Source organism: Chlamydotis macqueenii, chromosome 1 (genome assembly GCF_036417535.1).
Source record: "Chlamydotis macqueenii isolate bChlMac1 chromosome 1, bChlMac1.mat, whole genome shotgun sequence".
Lineage (NCBI taxonomy): Eukaryota > Metazoa > Chordata > Aves > Otidiformes > Otididae > Chlamydotis > Chlamydotis macqueenii.
Window position 1 is genome coordinate 72753348 of NC_141556.1, and position 16926 is coordinate 72770273.

Consider the following 16926-nt stretch of genomic DNA (forward strand, 5'->3'; position numbering starts at 1 on the left):
GGGGCAGCAGTCCTGTGGAAAAAATGTTAAACAGTCCTGTGATTAAGAAGTATGTTATAATGCCTGTGCATGAAGGGAATTGAGTTAAAGTTGCACAAGCACGTTTACTTCTGACATAGAGCAGATTTCAAGTGTTCTATTAGGTAGCTCAGTAATTTTTTTTTTTTAATACAGTGTTTTATGTGGGCCATACATATTAAATCAGTGTGAGTTTGCATATGTTCTAGAAATAAAGAGGTACGCTCATAATGATGCAAAAGCCTTGTAGCATCACAACCAATCAAAGGTTGTTTGATTTTTACATTTTGGCTTATTAGCATTGACCTTACGGAAACCCCAAGAAAAGTGGGAAAGATAAATTAATACTTTTTTTTCATCTTGTTTATAAATCTGAGTAATACAAGATTTATTTGTTTGGCTATGCACTACAAGCATCATTGTATATAGATTTGCATTTTTATTTAAAATTCTTTCAGGAATTCATTATGTTTGTAGGGCATACCAAGCTTTAGAATGTGTTTTGGATGACCCAGTCAAAAGCCATCTGGCATAGGATTTCGGCCATTTTTATATGGTGAACTTACATTAGTACAAAGTTTCTAGTACAAAGTTTGACCAAACAAAATAATTTTGTAATAGTTGCTTTGCAAAGGCTGTGATGTGTAAGATATGCCACAAAATACTGACGCAAAGCAGAGAAAGAATTGTTAAAATGCCAGTTTTTCACAGACAAATTTGATATAATGCTGCTAAATGAGGCTTGGTTCTGATGTACTTGGTATATTGTCACTGAAGTAATGCCAAAATATCTTTTTTCTCCTTAAGAGGAACATAGTCAAGTTTTAAGCAAGAAGAGAAGAAGCCACATCATGACAGTGTTCAATTTGAATTATACAAGATTGTATAGCACTCCGGCACATTTTCATCGTTTTAATTCATGTTTATAGGGTGGCTGTAGTACAAAACCAGGGGATTTTTTTTTGTCCTGATTGAGAATAAAAAATTCTGAAATAGACAAAAAAAAAAAAAATCACATGATGTAGGTTTACTATTGGCAATGTAAGTTTAATGATAATGGCCAGTTAATCCAAGATCTTTTTGTATTTTTTTTATTACATTCCTGACTTCCAATAAAACTTCATCTCACTCTTATGATTTTGTCTGGAGAATGCACCCTGAAGCATAGCTTGTACTGTATGACATAATCTTACACTGTCAGCAGGAAATCATTTTACATCAAGCTATCTAATGCGCGTGGTTCTTTATATTGTGTATGTTTCTTGATGTATTTCAGCTGTGGCAGACCCTATAACCAAATAGAAGCTGGTGATGGGACACTAGATAGAAATGATGGTACCACACACACCCTGAACAGAACAGGTAATTCTTTGTCCATCAAAAACTCCTCATCCCTTAAAATTCAGTAATCATTCACTGAAAGGGCAGATATGCCTTTCTGTCATAAAAAGAGAACATACGTATGTGAGACCATAAAAATTTTCTTTGAGGCCCCTTTTGTTTTTGTATGTACAACATACGCAAAATGCTAATGAAGAATAGAGTTAAAATGAAAAGGAAATATGGTTTCCCTCATCTAACCTAGTCAGCTCAAGTAATGGTCTTCAAAATTTTTCTCACTTTTCAATCCTTGATGCAATTTTTTATACTCTGCAGGGTATATGCTTTAATGCCTTTGGACAGATTGTCTGACTTTGGACCCAGCCAAGCAGCACATATGTATTATGAGTCAGAGATCCTGTTGCCATTATTCAGAAGGTCACAGGATGACTTTAATGCCATCCTTGCTGTTCACACAACAAGCTTTGTCATTTGTTGTAGATGATCCTGCGCAAGCCACTTCTGACTATGAGACCAACAACAGCGACAGCAGCGATATCGTACAAAATGATGATGAGACAGATTGCTCCAAAGATCAGACGCGGAAGGGATCAGTCTGTAGGACATACACCCCTGAGACCATCATTCTGCATCCCTTAATGCCACCTGAGGTAGCTTGTTTAAGTTCCACTCACACAGTAGACTGGGTGTATACTGACACTGAGAGGAAAAGAAAACCCAAAAAACAACAAAACTAAACCAAATAAAAAACCCAAACTCCCACAAAAAAAAAACAAACCAACTATGGCAGTCTAAAGATTGTGACCATAGTTATAAGCAACAGTTGCAGCAGACTCCTGCCTTGCAGTAGGGGGGTTGACTTTCAAGAATTGAAAGGAACCCTTGAAATATGTGAGAGCTGCTAAGCACTAGGAACTTGTGAAACACTAACCATCTCTTCTGATGAATAAATATAAGTTTACGGATCTGGCATTAGGCAGTTCTGGAATGTTTGGCTTCTGTGTGAGCATTGCCTTTAAAGGGAATAGAGTGGAAGGAAGAGAAATTATCTTCTCAGACTGCCAGTGTGATATATAGGCTTCCTGTTCAGCCACTTAAGCTTCTCAATGGCCTTGCAGTCTTGGCTAATATATACAGTGGTTCTTATTTTAAAATAAATTAACACTTGTCTGAGGGTGCTACATGATACTGTTATTGGTGTATTTCTTAAACATAAGAACGTGTATGTATGGTGAAGAAGTGATGATCTTCTCACGACTACTGTATTCAGCTGTAAGCTTGATTGAGATGTAGAAGGAAAGCTTTGTTTAGTCAATTTTTTCCCAGGCTGTTGTGCAGCTGAATTAATAAATTTAAGTTGGCGTGAGCTCTTGGAAAATTTCTTGTAATCTGTTGAATTGGAGTTGGACATGCTGAGAGAAGGCATTTTTCTTGAGATGTGTTGGCATTTAGTCACCTACAGTTTCTGTAGGTGAATAATGAAATTCAAGGAAATACACAGGGAGAAATATGAAAGGAGGGGCACAGCCCATCCTTCATTTGCAGACCCTGGAAAACAGGTAGGTTTCAGTTTAAGAAGTACAAGTCTTCACTTGGACTGAGCTCTGTTAGCCATGTTAGATTATAATGAATGGGCCCTGATGCGGAAGCAGAAAGTGAATGCTTTTCCCTCTCTACTGCAGCAAATTTTACAGTGAAGAAGGTGGACTGCCTTGGAAGTGAATGAATGATTCCCATGAATGAATGTGTCTCATGGATAAGTTCAGAGACTGATATTTCATACACAGAATTTCCTATTCATTGAAGTGACACAAATCACAAAGGAGAGTGACTAGCTGCAGGGCTCGCAGAAATGGGAACATCTCCGCTGAGCCGAGTCAAGTACCATCGGCCTACAGATGATGTTAATGTGACCTTAGTTTTTAGGAGCATAAATTTTTGCATGAGATGTTTCACAGAACTAAAATTTCTCTTTATTCTGATTTCTGGCATAGGACAAGCCTGTACTTGCTCCTGAGCCTCTGGTTATGGACAACTTGGATCCCCTGATGGAGCAGCTAAATAGTTGGAACTTCCCTATCTTTGATTTGGTGGAAAAAATCGGAAAGAAATGTGGTCGGATTCTCAGTCAGGTAAGAAGAATATCTTGTCTGCAATCACTGGCTAGATTATTGAGAGATTTAAACAAAGTAGTGTTAAAACCCATTGTCCTTACAAGCTAGTCATCCGATGAAATAAGATCTCTACCACCTAACTCAAAGCTGGCAGTATGAACTCCATCTCATTGTGCTCCTTACTTTTAAATTTCTATATTTTTCTGTTTTAAAATGTGAAAGAAAAAAACACACATCTATTTTGCCTACTGCTCTCTGACAATGAGCTTACATAAACGTTTCTGAATATTCTCTTCTGTCTTCAGGCAGTGCTGCCCCCTTACTGAGTTATTTGTGAAAGGATTTCTCATGGGGTTCAGCATAGGAGGACTAAACAGTAAACATACTTGGTTGATGCAGGAAATACAGAACTTTGATTCTTTTATGTACTGGAGATTTCAGTGAGGCTGTGGAAGAAAGTAAGGTCTCAGCAAGTGGGGGAAAAATAGTCCTAGCTATATTCTCTCAGCTTTAAAGAATTGACACTTTGATAATAAATTCATATCGTCATTACATAGGGAAGACTAATTTCCTGTGAATCAGGATGTGAGAGCTTACTAGTCTTTCAACCATTATTTTTTTTATTCTCTCTTTCAAGTTGAATGCAGGTATTGACACAATCTTTCTCTATCCAGCACAATTAATGTCACTTCCATAATCACTTTCTTGGCTGAACTTTCTGTTCTGTTGTGGCCTTTTCCTAGCACCCTGACAAATTAGCCTTTTTTTTTTTTTTTTTTTTTACAGAACTATTGAGGTTTATAAAACAGGAAAGGCAAGTAATTATATTTAGGGATGAATGGGAAACAACCCCAAGAGAGTCTGATCTAGTATCACTTTACAAGGCTTTTGTAGTGATGAGTGCTGGAAAGAAGAGGTTATGTTAATTGGTATAATGTGGAACAATTAGCACCCCCCACAAACACAGAGGTTAGTGTGTCAGGCAGATCTCAGTGCAACAAGCTCCAGAGAATGCTGTATCAAATCTTGGTCCCTTGGTGGTTAACTATTATGCAGCTACATTCAGTTATCCAGTGGTCAACCAGTAAAACCACAGCATGAATTGCAAATTTATTTTGTGGTCTGCCTTTTATTGTTCTGTAGCTTGGCAAGTAACATCTACATTCAACCAGCCTGCTAGCTCTATAGGTTAATTTGAGGGAAATAGGCAAACTATGGCTTGGATATGGATATTGATATAAATTCAGTGATGATAATTGAGACACTTTTGTACTAGACAGTGAGAGTGTGATTAAAATGCTCTTCTAGATCACATTGGTCATGACGTTCATGAAAAATGAAACATAAGGAAAAACATAACTTTTTTTTAATGGCATAAGAAACAGTTTGGATGAGCCAAAATTTGTTCTGGTTTTACATGCGTACCTCTCTAGGTTTTAAGCACTTTACCAAGTTGCATGGAGTTCTGTACCTCTCAGGGCAATTCCCTTGTGCTTCCCTCAATTTGCACTAAAGCTCCATACTCTGTTTCCCAACATCTGCTTTTTGCACAGGTCCTGAGCACATTATTCATTTTGCAGTGCCACAAAATGAGGCCTGTGAAATAAAATAGTGAAGCTTTAAGAAATATTTGTGATAAAAAAATCAACATTTTCTGTAACAGCTGTTTGTAATAACTCCCATTCCCTAAGAGCAGAATGTAGCAAGTTCAGCCTTGTTCATAAAATATAGTTCCTTTAGTTCTTTCCCGCACCTACTCATATGTTCCTAACAAGATTATTTTGCAAAATAAGAGAACTAAAATAAATAAATCTTTTTCTCCAGCTAGAAGTATTGTCTTTTTCTTGTATAAGTTTTAAATCCTGGGATATTATAAACAAAGGAAAACAAAAGCTCTAATGAGTTATTATCCATATTTTGCTATTAAATGGACTAATCAATTTTTTAAAAACTAAATTAACAAGCTGAATTAACTAAGTTTGCCTTGCTGGGTTAAATTTATGAGATGGAACAAAGCAGAGTTGACACGTGCCCCTAGGGAAGCATTCAGTTTAGAAAGCAAATGCTGGCTTAGCATCTCTAAGACTGCTTGAGATGTCTGTTTCTTCTTTTTGGAATGTTAAATTGATTTAGACTTATAAAAAGACTTCAAATCAGTCAGTGACCATAAAAGCATCTGTGCCAAGTGCAGAGGAAAGCACTCTAAATCTGGCACTAACAAATATGCATGATAGGGGTTAGAGAGGAATTTACATATCAGTCTCGTTTCAGAAAGGAAGAGCAAAGCTCTCCAACTGAGTTGATCCTTCACAGCAGGCAATAAAGTTAGATAACATCTTCAGTCACACTTAACACTCTTCTTACAGCTCCTATAAAACTAAAACCTATGGAAGAGAAATTCATTTTCTTCGGAAAGCAAATAGAGTGAAAAAGAATAGGCTAAAGTCAAAGTCTGTCTCTCTAGCTTTTACTACTGAGTCCATACAGATGACAAATGCTGGTGATGCTCCTATGCTTTCAGTACATGAGCAGCATCAAGGTGGGGTGGCATCATTGCAGTGCATGTGAGTTGGTCCCTGGGTAGTGTCAAGAAGAATATTTGGTCATCTCATCGTCATGCATGACTTCCACAGAGAAAATCTAGAGCCATTATACAAAGGAGGGAGGGGAAATCAATCTTTGGGGGATTCTCAGGATTGTCACAGCGGCCCGTGTGAGGAGTTTTGTTTGTCGAAGCCAGAGATCAAGTGCCAGCAAATTAAAAGAAACACAGGTTTGCAGAAAGAAAATACAAGAGATTAAAAATTGGAGTGCAAGAGGGTTGCCTGCAAGCAACGAGTAGCAAATCGCTAACCTAAACTTCACACATGTCCTCTAACAAGAGCCATCTACATCTGCCTGCAACACCCAGGAGAGGAGCTACGTGTGAATAACAATCTGCATTTCCAAAAAAGCTTCCATTAGGAATCATTTGAGAGAAGCACTTGTCCTTCAGGCAGCACCACCAGAAGTATTCAAGTTCTGAATTATTCATTCAAGGGTTAGCAGTCATTGCAGAGAAAAGCAGAAAACGGAGGCGGGAGGGAAGAGACAGCGTGGAGCACTCACTGCCAAGCGCCTGGCAGCCGTCGGAGTTTCCCTGGGCTTGTCCCTCGTAGTGGGGACTGCACTGCGGTGGCAGTCAGAAGCGTTTAAAAAGGGTTAATCTGGAGCAATGAATAAACAAAACTGCATAGTTTTTCTTTTTTTTTTTGTTTTTAAAATGAAAGAATTGAGTTAGTTGACTTTCTGGAAGACATGAATGCCCTTTTTTCCTCTTCCTGACCTGCCCTTACCCATTCCTCCTCCTCGTTTGCTAAGAGAGAGAGAAAGAAAGAAAACATTACAAAAATGTCTGAATAACTTGCTTGTTGTTTATGCTTTCTGATGACCACAGAGAGTAATAACCATTTTACTCCAAGTCATGGGGAAGAGCTATCATTCCTATCCGTCACAGTCAGCTTCATTTCTTTTCAACTGCTGTGGAATTTTTCCCCCACCAAAATCTAAGGTGGGCGAAAAATACACTTTTTTGACATGGTTTAACATACCTGTCCAGTATTGGTAGTGTAGACCAGTAAGGTTTGTTCCTGAAGAATAATATTTCTTTATGTTTCCTCGTTTTATACAGGGATATTTTGCTAGAAATATGAAGCTCACCATTCAGTGATCTAAGACTAGAGTGTAAAACTCATTATCTCTCTGTAGCTGAAAGTTTGGATCCCACCTGATTTACTTCAGTCGTGATTCCAGATAGATAAACAGAATTCTATGTGCATAAAGTCAATCTTTTTGCTTTACCTTAGTACAGGAGGGTCCTGTGCGGTTTTCAGAGAGTAAAATTTTGCCTTCTACAAGCCCTACCTTTTATTCTAAGCTCGTGTCTTCCAGAGCACTGTGATTCAGTTGTTCCTCAGCTCCTTTGCTAAAAAGAGCTTTTCAGTTTCTGGCCAACCGCCATGGCCACAAAGAGAAATTACCACTAGCAGTTATGTTTCTGACTGCATTGCCAGTGCCACTTAACAATTGTGGTAGGAACAAAAGTAAGAGCTGGGGCCAGGAGCAGAACCTTAACGGTCAGATATGTGTCATTAGAGAGGCTTCCCATATGGTGTCAGACACCACACTCAACCAGTCTCCACATCGTCACTGCCTGTTGCAATCCTTGCTGTATCAGTGAGTTCACATGCTGATTTTTCCTGGTAGGGAATGACTAGAAGGGTAGGTGTGGGGTTGGGTAAGATCCTCAATGCTGCACATTCGTATCCTTTTTTTTTATTATTCTTACTGTAAAAATCCACAGTGGCAGGATGTTTGAAGTTTCCGTTCATTAAACTCCATGTCTGACTCACAGGTCCCAATCTGCATACACGATATGCAGAAAGAAATGGCTGTGGATTGGTGTTTGACTTACAGTCCGGTGTGAAGCGTGAAACATAATTTATAACAATTTCTTATTGGTATAGCATTCATCATTCCGAATGTGCTTTAAATTGCTTCGCTCTAGGCAGATCATTACCAGACAGATGGCATCAAAAGGACAGAGTTTAGCAAACAGCAGTAAATAAATGAAGAAGCTGAAAGGCTTCAGGGTCCAATTTGCCAAAGAAGTTAAAAGGTCAGGCAGTAATTTTACTGTGTCCTATTGTTCTGTATGTCAAGTTCAAACTTGTTTACGGAAGTGTCCATTTTGCAGCAGCTGCTGTCTACATTTCCGAGCACTCGTGTCTCCTGAACACCCCCTCACTCATCCATCACATTCTCCCTTCCAGCAGATCCTCTCCTGGATGTCTACGGTTATTTTTCCCTGCAGGAGTACTTGGAGCAGCCCTGCTTCCTAAGCCATTTGCTGCCTCTGAAATCCTGTTTGAGAAGTCACTGTTGCCATTTCACTTCCAAAATGGGGGAGAGGGAAAGGAAATAATGCACAGGATCCAAATGTTTCTCTCCTTTTGTCATTCCTTCACTTGTTCCTCTTTTTCTGAGAATTTATTTGACTCATGGATGCTCCCTGGAGAAGTTTGTGGGGAAATTTTTCCTGAGACACTACGGACCTCTGTATATCTTGCTGTATGTGTGTATGTTTCTGAGGTGCTTGCAAAATTTGGGGGATCTATGTGCCTGAAAGGAAGAGAAGAACATCTGGAAGGGTATAATGAAGGAATGAGGACTGTTTGGTACTAATAACTTGTCTGTTTGGCTATGGAAATGCAGATAGCTACAGCTATAGCTGGAGCAGATGTACTTAAGAAGATACTACCAGGAGAGCAGGTTCTCATGGGGTAATTGCCAGAATGATCTTTATATCTAATTTTTAGAGGTTTTTCTGGTCTATTTAGCAGCATGGTGGTTTTGTTTTTTCAGGTATCATACAGGCTTTTTGAAGACATGGGGCTGTTTGAAACCTTTAAAATACCAGTGAGGGAATTTATGAACTACTTTCATGCCTTGGAATGTGGATACCGAGAGATACCTTGTAAGTAAAAATTCCCAGCAGATAACAATGCTTCCTTAAAGTTTGGGGTATTTTCCACCCACTTTGTTATTGAAGCCTTACTTCTCTCATTAGGCCTCTCATTACTTTTTTTTTCTTCTGCTGCATCACGACCAAATGGATGGCTCTCTAGTGAGAGGCTACTGCTGAACCACAGCTTCTCGTCTTTTTTTCATTGCATTTAATGTTTCATGTTATTTTGTAATAATTCATGGCAAATTCTGTGCAAGCCTGAAACCACATAAAGCTGCTATAGGTACTAACTGTTTCCTGATGATCCAAGGTACCTCAGTACCCCAACTGGAGTTTACTGAAACGTTTCCCCCTATAAGCAGTATGGATTTTTACACAGTAGCAGCACTGTGCTACCAAAGGAGATGAGCTTTGTAAAGCAGTAGATGAGTGCATCCTGCTCTTCTGCAACTACAGCTCAGCTGATATTTTTCAGTGTGAATTATTTATTCACAAAAAACCTACTTTCAGTGATCCCCAAAGTATTTACTAATTCAAAGCAAATTTAGCAAACTGCTTCAACTGCAAAAGACACTTTTTTTTCCAGGAGGAGAGAGGGAGTTATTACCCCTTTTAGCTGGCAGATAACCCCAGTGTTGAGGAATATAAGACACCCTGTTTTCTCCCACCTCCCAGAAAAATCTCTAAAACACTGGTTTAGTAAGTCATATAGTCTCTCTGAAAATATTAAATACCAATTGGAACAGCTACAGTGGGAGGGACTGGAGGAAAGCTACCTCAAAATGCCTCCCAGACAGATGGTTTAGACTCTCTTCTGGGAAAGGGAGACCAAATTTCAAATCTTTCCTTGTGTTTGAGCCTGATCAGGGAGTTGAAGCAGTAGATTATAGCCTTGAGGGGATTATAGGTGGATGTCTCACAGTCTATCTGTCCTACTGGAGACGTTTCTCTTTGCTTAAAACATCTACCTATTAATAGAGTCTCAGGAATTTTTCTGAATCTAGCCCTTCATGTCCTTTTTTTTTTCTTGAATGTGTTTCATTTTAGTAGAGCAGAATGTTTTGTCTAATACAAAATTAATTTACCTTCCAGTTTTTCAATTCTATGGAGAGGTAAAAACCAAAACAACTTGTTTGGACTTAACCACTTCTTTCTTCTGGTTTCTGAACAGAAAAATGGGTTATTCACACAAAAATAATGGTGACTATCCCAGTTAGATTAAATCAGTATAAATTTCACAAGAGGGTAATCCAGCCTCTACTTCTGAGACCCCTATGCAGGGCCATCCTCTAGGTTTTGCGTGAGGAGATTAGTGTCTCAGGGGAGATGTTCTCAAGTCTTCAAGGAAGGCAGGGGAAAGAGGAGACTCCTTCCTTATTCTGCTGTCTTAGTTCTGCAAATAACCATTCCTATGCTGCTTACTGGTTTGCTGTTAAAAATTTCAGCTAGCAGTCACTAACAAGCATTTAAACGGAAGGTCACAGGGAAGACAAAGGAGAGCAAGAGGGGAAAGCAAGGGGTAAATAAAAGGGCCAAGTGGCTTGACATCATGCTCACGTTTAGTGAGCAAGTAAAGTGATTGCAAATTATGAATATAATAAACCTTTCTGTGGTACAGTCATCTGCTCTTTGCAGGCAAGATACTGCTGATTTTATGCATAGACAAAGTACACAATTGCCTGGAGTGTAGGATCAGCAAGATGGTGATCTTGCCGGAGTTGGACGGCTGATCACCATCCCTGCCAGAGCCAGGGAAATGCAGGCTGGCAGCTGCTGCACCACAGATGGCAGGGGTTAGAAATTTGGGCTCAGCAGTGCTTCTCTGGAGGGGGCAGGTGGCTGTTCCCAGCAGAAGCAGGCATTTTCCATTCTCTAGCTGTGGCAAGAGGGCAAATACGACTCTCTGGGGTGCTTCCTCCATCCTAGGTCATCTCCTTCTTTCCTCTTCCCCTATAGAAGGAGCGGCCTTAGGGTGAAGTTCTTCAGTGCTGAGAAACCCTGTCAGCTGCACACTGCCTATCTTTGGGATGCAGCAGGTATAAAACCATGTTGCTTACACATCTTGCTGCCAGTCCCTTCTACTCCCCCAAAGTACAGAGGTTTTTTCACCTCTAATGAATCCAGTCATGTTTACTTATTACTTCTTAGAGAGGGCTTCTGGACTTGTGTGTTGGTAATTTTTCCTAGTGTAGGACACCTATGGTCTCCAGTGTTACCCTGATTCTTGAGCATTTTCTTCTGCAAATAACCTGGTTCTTCACCTGTTCCCATCAAGCCTGTTCCAGCAGCTGGTTTGCCAATGTGAGACACATGACTGATTGGCATTACCAGGGTGTCTCCAGCTAAGATGAGTGATTACCTAGAGATGTAGCCAGTTACTGTGAGTTTTACAGATGTGGGTGACCCAGCAGTGAAGTACCACAGTTGTACTTTGTCCTCTGAAATGCATCTTTCCACAACTGCAGCAGCAGTAGTGTAGCCACAGGCTGTCATTTAGATTAGCAGATTTATTTGTGTTTAGCTAGTCACTATAGAAGATACCTGTGCTCTGCCCAAAATTAGCCTGAATCACAAGCTGAAATGCTTGTTCTTCAGTAGTTTAACCCCAGATGTAAGCTTTGGTCCTAGTGCAGCAAAGCATTGCCCCTCTTTCAGCATCATGGCTGCTTTGCTAGCCTGTGTTTAGATGATGCTTTGCACTGAACTAGCATGCGATTCTTTTTCACCCAGTTGTGTTGATTGTAGGATAGTTTGTCTGGCCTTGAAAGATTTGGTGGTGTGAGCCTTGGGGTGACTTTTATCTCTCATTTTTGCAAAAAAAGCTTATAGTAAACCAGATTACAGGATCCAGGGCCTGAACTCTTATCTCTGGCCAGAAAACTGCAGAAAGAACCAGATTTAACTGTGCAGTGTGCATATATCCTGAGTTTGATATTTTTTTGCAGTGCAGCTGCTAGCACAACACCTAAATTTGCTCAGGTATAATCAGGTGAATGTTACCTGCCTTCTGTGTAGAAGCTAGGTGAAATCTGGCTACTGAAATGGATGAGATTTTCCTATTGATTTCATTTGAATCAGAGGTAAGCAATGCCTATTTACCCAAAAGCATTTAACTAGCTAAAGGCAAACCAGTGGAATAAAGGATTTGAGCGGGTAGTGCAGGTCAGGCTCCTTGTTTAACAACTTCTTTGCAAAGTTTCCTACATTGCAGATCCCACTACTTCTCTGCTGTTTTCTCTTTCTTGACTGGTGTGGGACATACCATTGAATGTGCTTCAACTGTAGTAAAAGAAAAACTGAATGTTTACAGAATACAGCTGTTTTTCATGCTTGTAATGTTTGATTTCTCTCTACTCAGTTGACTGCCATGCAGTACCCACTAGATGGTGCTGATTTCCCTCTGTCAGAAATATCCCTCGTATTTAATAGCAGGGTGATTTTCTTTCTATCTCAGATCACAACCGAATCCATGCAACTGATGTTCTACATGCTGTTTGGTACCTTACTACTCAGCCCATCCCAGGACTCCCAACTGTGATTAATGATCACGGATCAGCAAGCGATTCAGGTATATTTAAATGTGCAAGTATATATATTGTACTTTTAAACCTTTGTCATTAAATTTGCTGGAAGAAAGCCAACAATTGAGGATTGCATGCAGTCCTTGTTGTTATATAGACTTTTAAGTTCAGTAGCACGTTGGATGTTGAAGGTGTTAAGGTATGTTCATGTAACTTTGAACAGAATGGAATTGATTCTCCAAAACCTAATACTTGCCATTTAATGATATATGAATACCAGTCTTTCTGGTCACCCATAAAAACAGATTTTTCTTACAACTTGATTTTAACAATAATTTTTTTTTCCTAGGAAACTGTATTAGCAATGCTTTTTAACACTGCTCCAGAAGCAGTGTAGACTTTTAAATCCTTAAACCCTGCATTGTTTTGCTATTACAAAACTGCTGGAGCATGGAAGTAGTGCTGTGCACTTGCCGCTGCTTGGCTGTCATGAAGTATTGCTTTTCCTGTCCTCATTGTCTCCAAAGAAAGAGACTTGTTACCTTTTGAGACTAGTTTGTAAGACCACTCATCTGTTTGCTCCTGACAGGAAGCTGTTCTTACTGCATCTTTATATTGACTTCTCCAGGTTCAGCTGTAGCAACTAGAGGACCTGTCTGTATTTTGGGGGAGTTCTGAAAGAGTCACTGGAAAAGCAGGAGTTTGTTCCACAGAAACCACTTCCACTGTTTTTTTTGGTTTTTTTTTTGGTGGTGTTTGTGTGGCACATACATACCATTAGTGAAACTCTTCAGGATGTTTTGATGGGTGGGAACATTTTTATTCCTGGAAAATGTTATTAGCGAGAGTTGTGGGAGGCTTTGTAGGTGAGCTGAAAGGGATAGAATGAAAGGGGTAGAGATTTGGGGCTTCTTGGTGTTTGTTATTTGAAAGATGTTATTCAACTACATGTAAGATCCATTCAAGCAGATTAAATTAGCAAGGCATCTCACTCAGTACCTGCCTCTGACAGGCATATTCAAGCTGCTTCAAAAAGAAGCTGTGAAGAGGATTATCAGCAAAGACCCCAAGTCTAGACTTTTGGATTGGAAAACGTGCAACATAATTGAATTAATGCTAGTCCATTGCTTTAAGGACTGTTAGTGTCTCATAGACTTATTGGTATGGTGAAGCAATTAGAGGAAGGAGTGAGAAGATGGAGTTACCCACATGGCTAATCGCTGGTAACTTACACAGCTGGAGAGCAGGCTCTGCTGGATGGCCGGAAGATCCCCAGGTGGGATCAGAATTTGTTCCTTTCCAATTGCGTGCCTTATTGCACTGGATCATGTGCATGGTGTCAGAAAGCATTGAAGTCAGGACGTGTTTACTCTTCTGTTATGTGTTGTAAATTTGTTCCTTCTCTTCCTGCTTTGTTGCTTCTGTATGTTTCAGTAAGTCACTGAAAAAGTGGTAACGATATATATTTTTAAAAATTTCTTTATTTCTGCTCAGATTCTGACAGTGGAATCACTCATGGCCATATGGGTTATGTGTTCTCGAAGACTTACACACCTACAGATGACAGCTACGGATGCCTAGCTGGCAACATCCCTGCCCTTGAATTGATGGCTCTTTATGTAGCTGCAGCCATGCATGATTATGATCATCCAGGAAGGACCAATGCCTTTTTGGTAGCAACAAGTGCTCCTCAGGTAAATAAACCTCAGGCAGTGTTGCTGTTAAGTTTGGGAGGTCTTTGGTAACAGCTTCTCCTTGCCAGAGGTGTTTGTGGCTTCCATTAAGTACAAGTCTACCAAATATTTTGGAACAGCTTATCAAAGTGATGGAAACGATCACTTCACTTGAGGAATACTGATAAAGAGTCTTCTTACACACCCTCACCATCCTCAGTCAGTAAAGCTGTTAAGAAAGGTACTGATAGATTGTCCCAGCGAAGGTGAAACTAGTGCTGTGCTGACTGATAATGTGTAACTGGAAACAAGGAAAGAATTATTCTACCTAGTTAGGCACAGAAAGATTAAAATAAAATAAAAAAAAACTCCACCTGTATAGTTGACAGTGCACCAGGCAAGTGAGTTTGTGCATGACCATAACATGTCTTCTGTTGTTCCTATAGAATATGAACAGCTGCAGTCTTTTATGAATGTATTTTTACACAATGCATCTGTTGGGGTGGGGTTGTTTGCGGAATCTCAGTTTTATAAAGTAAGAATTGAGACTTACCTAAGGTTACACAGAAGTTGCTGCTAGTGCTGGGAGTTGAATTCAGCAATTCTGAGTCACTGTTTGTTGGCTTAGTTATGAGATCGTCTTTACTTACTTTACATAACTGCCCTGCCTGGCTTCAGCATACTGTGCTGAAAAAATATTTCTATCAAGAAGGAAATGAAAAAAGGTATATAAATGGTGAGAAGATAGGGATGCAGAACTTCTAGATTTACTCTCCAACTTGGACCCAGACTTACTCTGTCACCAAGAGCAAGTCGTCTGAACTTGCTCTGTATCAATTTCTGTCTATAAACTGATAGTAATACTTCTGATCCTTGCAACATCTTTGTGTGATCGAGAACGTTGATACTCTGGCCAGGTAAATAGATTGATAGAAGTATGCTATCCTTAAATCTATTTTTAAGAAATGAGTGCTATAGTCTGTGATTGTAAAAATCAAGAAGGGAAGTTAGATGATTGGCCGTAATGTATTGTCCCTAATTTGAAAATAAATTAATGGAAAAATTAAAATTATTCTTGTTATGGTTTTGGGTTTTGGTTTGTTGTTTGGTTGGTTTTTTTTCTTAAAATTGATATCACCTGAAATTTGCAGAACTTGTGTTTGGCATTTCTCTTCTTTTTCATGACAAGCAATATCAGCTTCAAGTAATGATAAAGTGCTGCTGTATTAAAAAATCCACACTCAGAAGTCAAGCCTGGTTAGCAGACTATGTCTATCTCAAATGCTCATTGTGCAGTTAGGCAAGATGGGCTGTAAAACTGAGTTGTTTCAGGAATCTGTTCTCTAGGGTAAAGAACAGATTCTGTACTTTAGGATAGGGTAGAATTTTTTCATCTCTAGATGACAGAAAAATATAATTGAAATGAAAAGCCACTGGAAAGGATGTGTAGGTATTTGTGTTAAAACTTAGAAAACTCGTGTCTATTTTACATAGAAGCACATTTACAAAACCTTTTCTTTCCATAAACCAAATTGTCAAAACACTGAATGCTATTGAAGTGGAGAGATTTCCTGGATTATTGTTGTCCCTTGAAGTAAATTTTCTAGATCTTTAGTTTCTGAATGGAATTGCCGTCACTGTGACAGTTATGCGTCTTGTTTTGTTAAAGATATAATCAATTTTTGATTTAGCATGGAGAAATCTGTCAGACTGAATGTGTGTTGTCAGATTGCAAACTGGAATTTCACTTGTTTCTGTCTTTGGAATCAATCCAGTATGGACAAAATTGCCAGATACAAACACCAAAGACAATAATCCCTGTTAAGTGCGGCTAGTTCTGAGAAACAGGGAAGCACGCACTTATATATGACTATATTATATAGTCATTAATTTGTGGTGTGAAACAGAATAATCTGTTGTTATCTGATCCAGTTCAGTCAGGAACTAAAGACCCTTGAGCATGAAAGACCCAGATTTTCCAAATCAGTTTTCCAATAGATCTTCACCATCACAACAATTCAAGTGTCTGCTATTAGTCCTGCCAAAATCATATCTTCAAACCTTGGGAAGTTCTTTAAAAAATAAAACAAACAAGTCAACCAAACCTGACCCTCCCTCATGCATCATCCCCACGTCATTCTCATTGCTGCATTGCAGTGTTTCTTTTGATAAGAGGTTTCTCAGCTTTCAGCTGTCCACATTGCTTTCACAGGCGGTGCTATACAACGACCGCTCTGTCCTGGAGAACCACCATGCCGCTGCTGCCTGGAACCTCTTCATGTCGAGGCCAGAGTACAACTTCCTGGTCAACCTTGACCATGTGGAGTTCAAGCATTTCCGCTTCCTTGTCATTGAGGCTATTTTGGCTACTGACCTGAAGAAACACTTTGATTTTGTTGCCAAATTCAATGCCAAGGTAAGAAGATTAGTTCGGGTTTCTCATGGATGGTCAGAAAAGGTTCTGGGGCTCGGTAGCATCACAGTGAAAAAGCTAGAAAGGCTGGTGTGTCACTCTTTCTTCCAAATGTCCTTTTGACTGCTGTGAAACATTCTATTCAATAGTAATCAATCACTTTGTTGTTTTTTACTTATTTAAATTTAGAGGGACAGCTTCTTTTCTTATATATATTCAGTTTTTTCAGAAACTGGTTTAATGCTAAGGATGTTACCGACTGTTTAAATGTAAATCCCACTTGCATCCTACTTCTCAACATTGTTTTCTTGTTCACTGGCACTTTAGATCTGTTAGCGAA

The 16926-nt window shown here is 39.3% G+C and overlaps 2 protein-coding genes across 2 annotated transcripts in view; one reads left to right on the forward strand and one right to left on the reverse strand.

Moving 5' to 3' along the window:
• Positions 1-16926, forward strand: part of PDE3A (phosphodiesterase 3A) — a 250940-nt gene that overhangs the window by 222979 nt on the left and 11035 nt on the right. Inside the window, exons 7-13 of the mRNA XM_086756466.1 lie at positions 1295-1380; positions 1840-2009; positions 3354-3491; positions 8877-8988; positions 12434-12547; positions 13995-14194; positions 16386-16589. Coding sequence (XP_086612592.1) covers positions 1295-1380; positions 1840-2009; positions 3354-3491; positions 8877-8988; positions 12434-12547; positions 13995-14194; positions 16386-16589 — 1024 coding nt within the window. The remainder of the gene's footprint in view (positions 1-1294; positions 1381-1839; positions 2010-3353; positions 3492-8876; positions 8989-12433; positions 12548-13994; positions 14195-16385; positions 16590-16926) is intronic.
• Positions 1-16926, reverse strand: part of LOC104474149 (solute carrier organic anion transporter family member 1A2) — a 174455-nt gene that overhangs the window by 1746 nt on the left and 155783 nt on the right. The gene's annotated exons all lie outside the window — the stretch shown is intronic.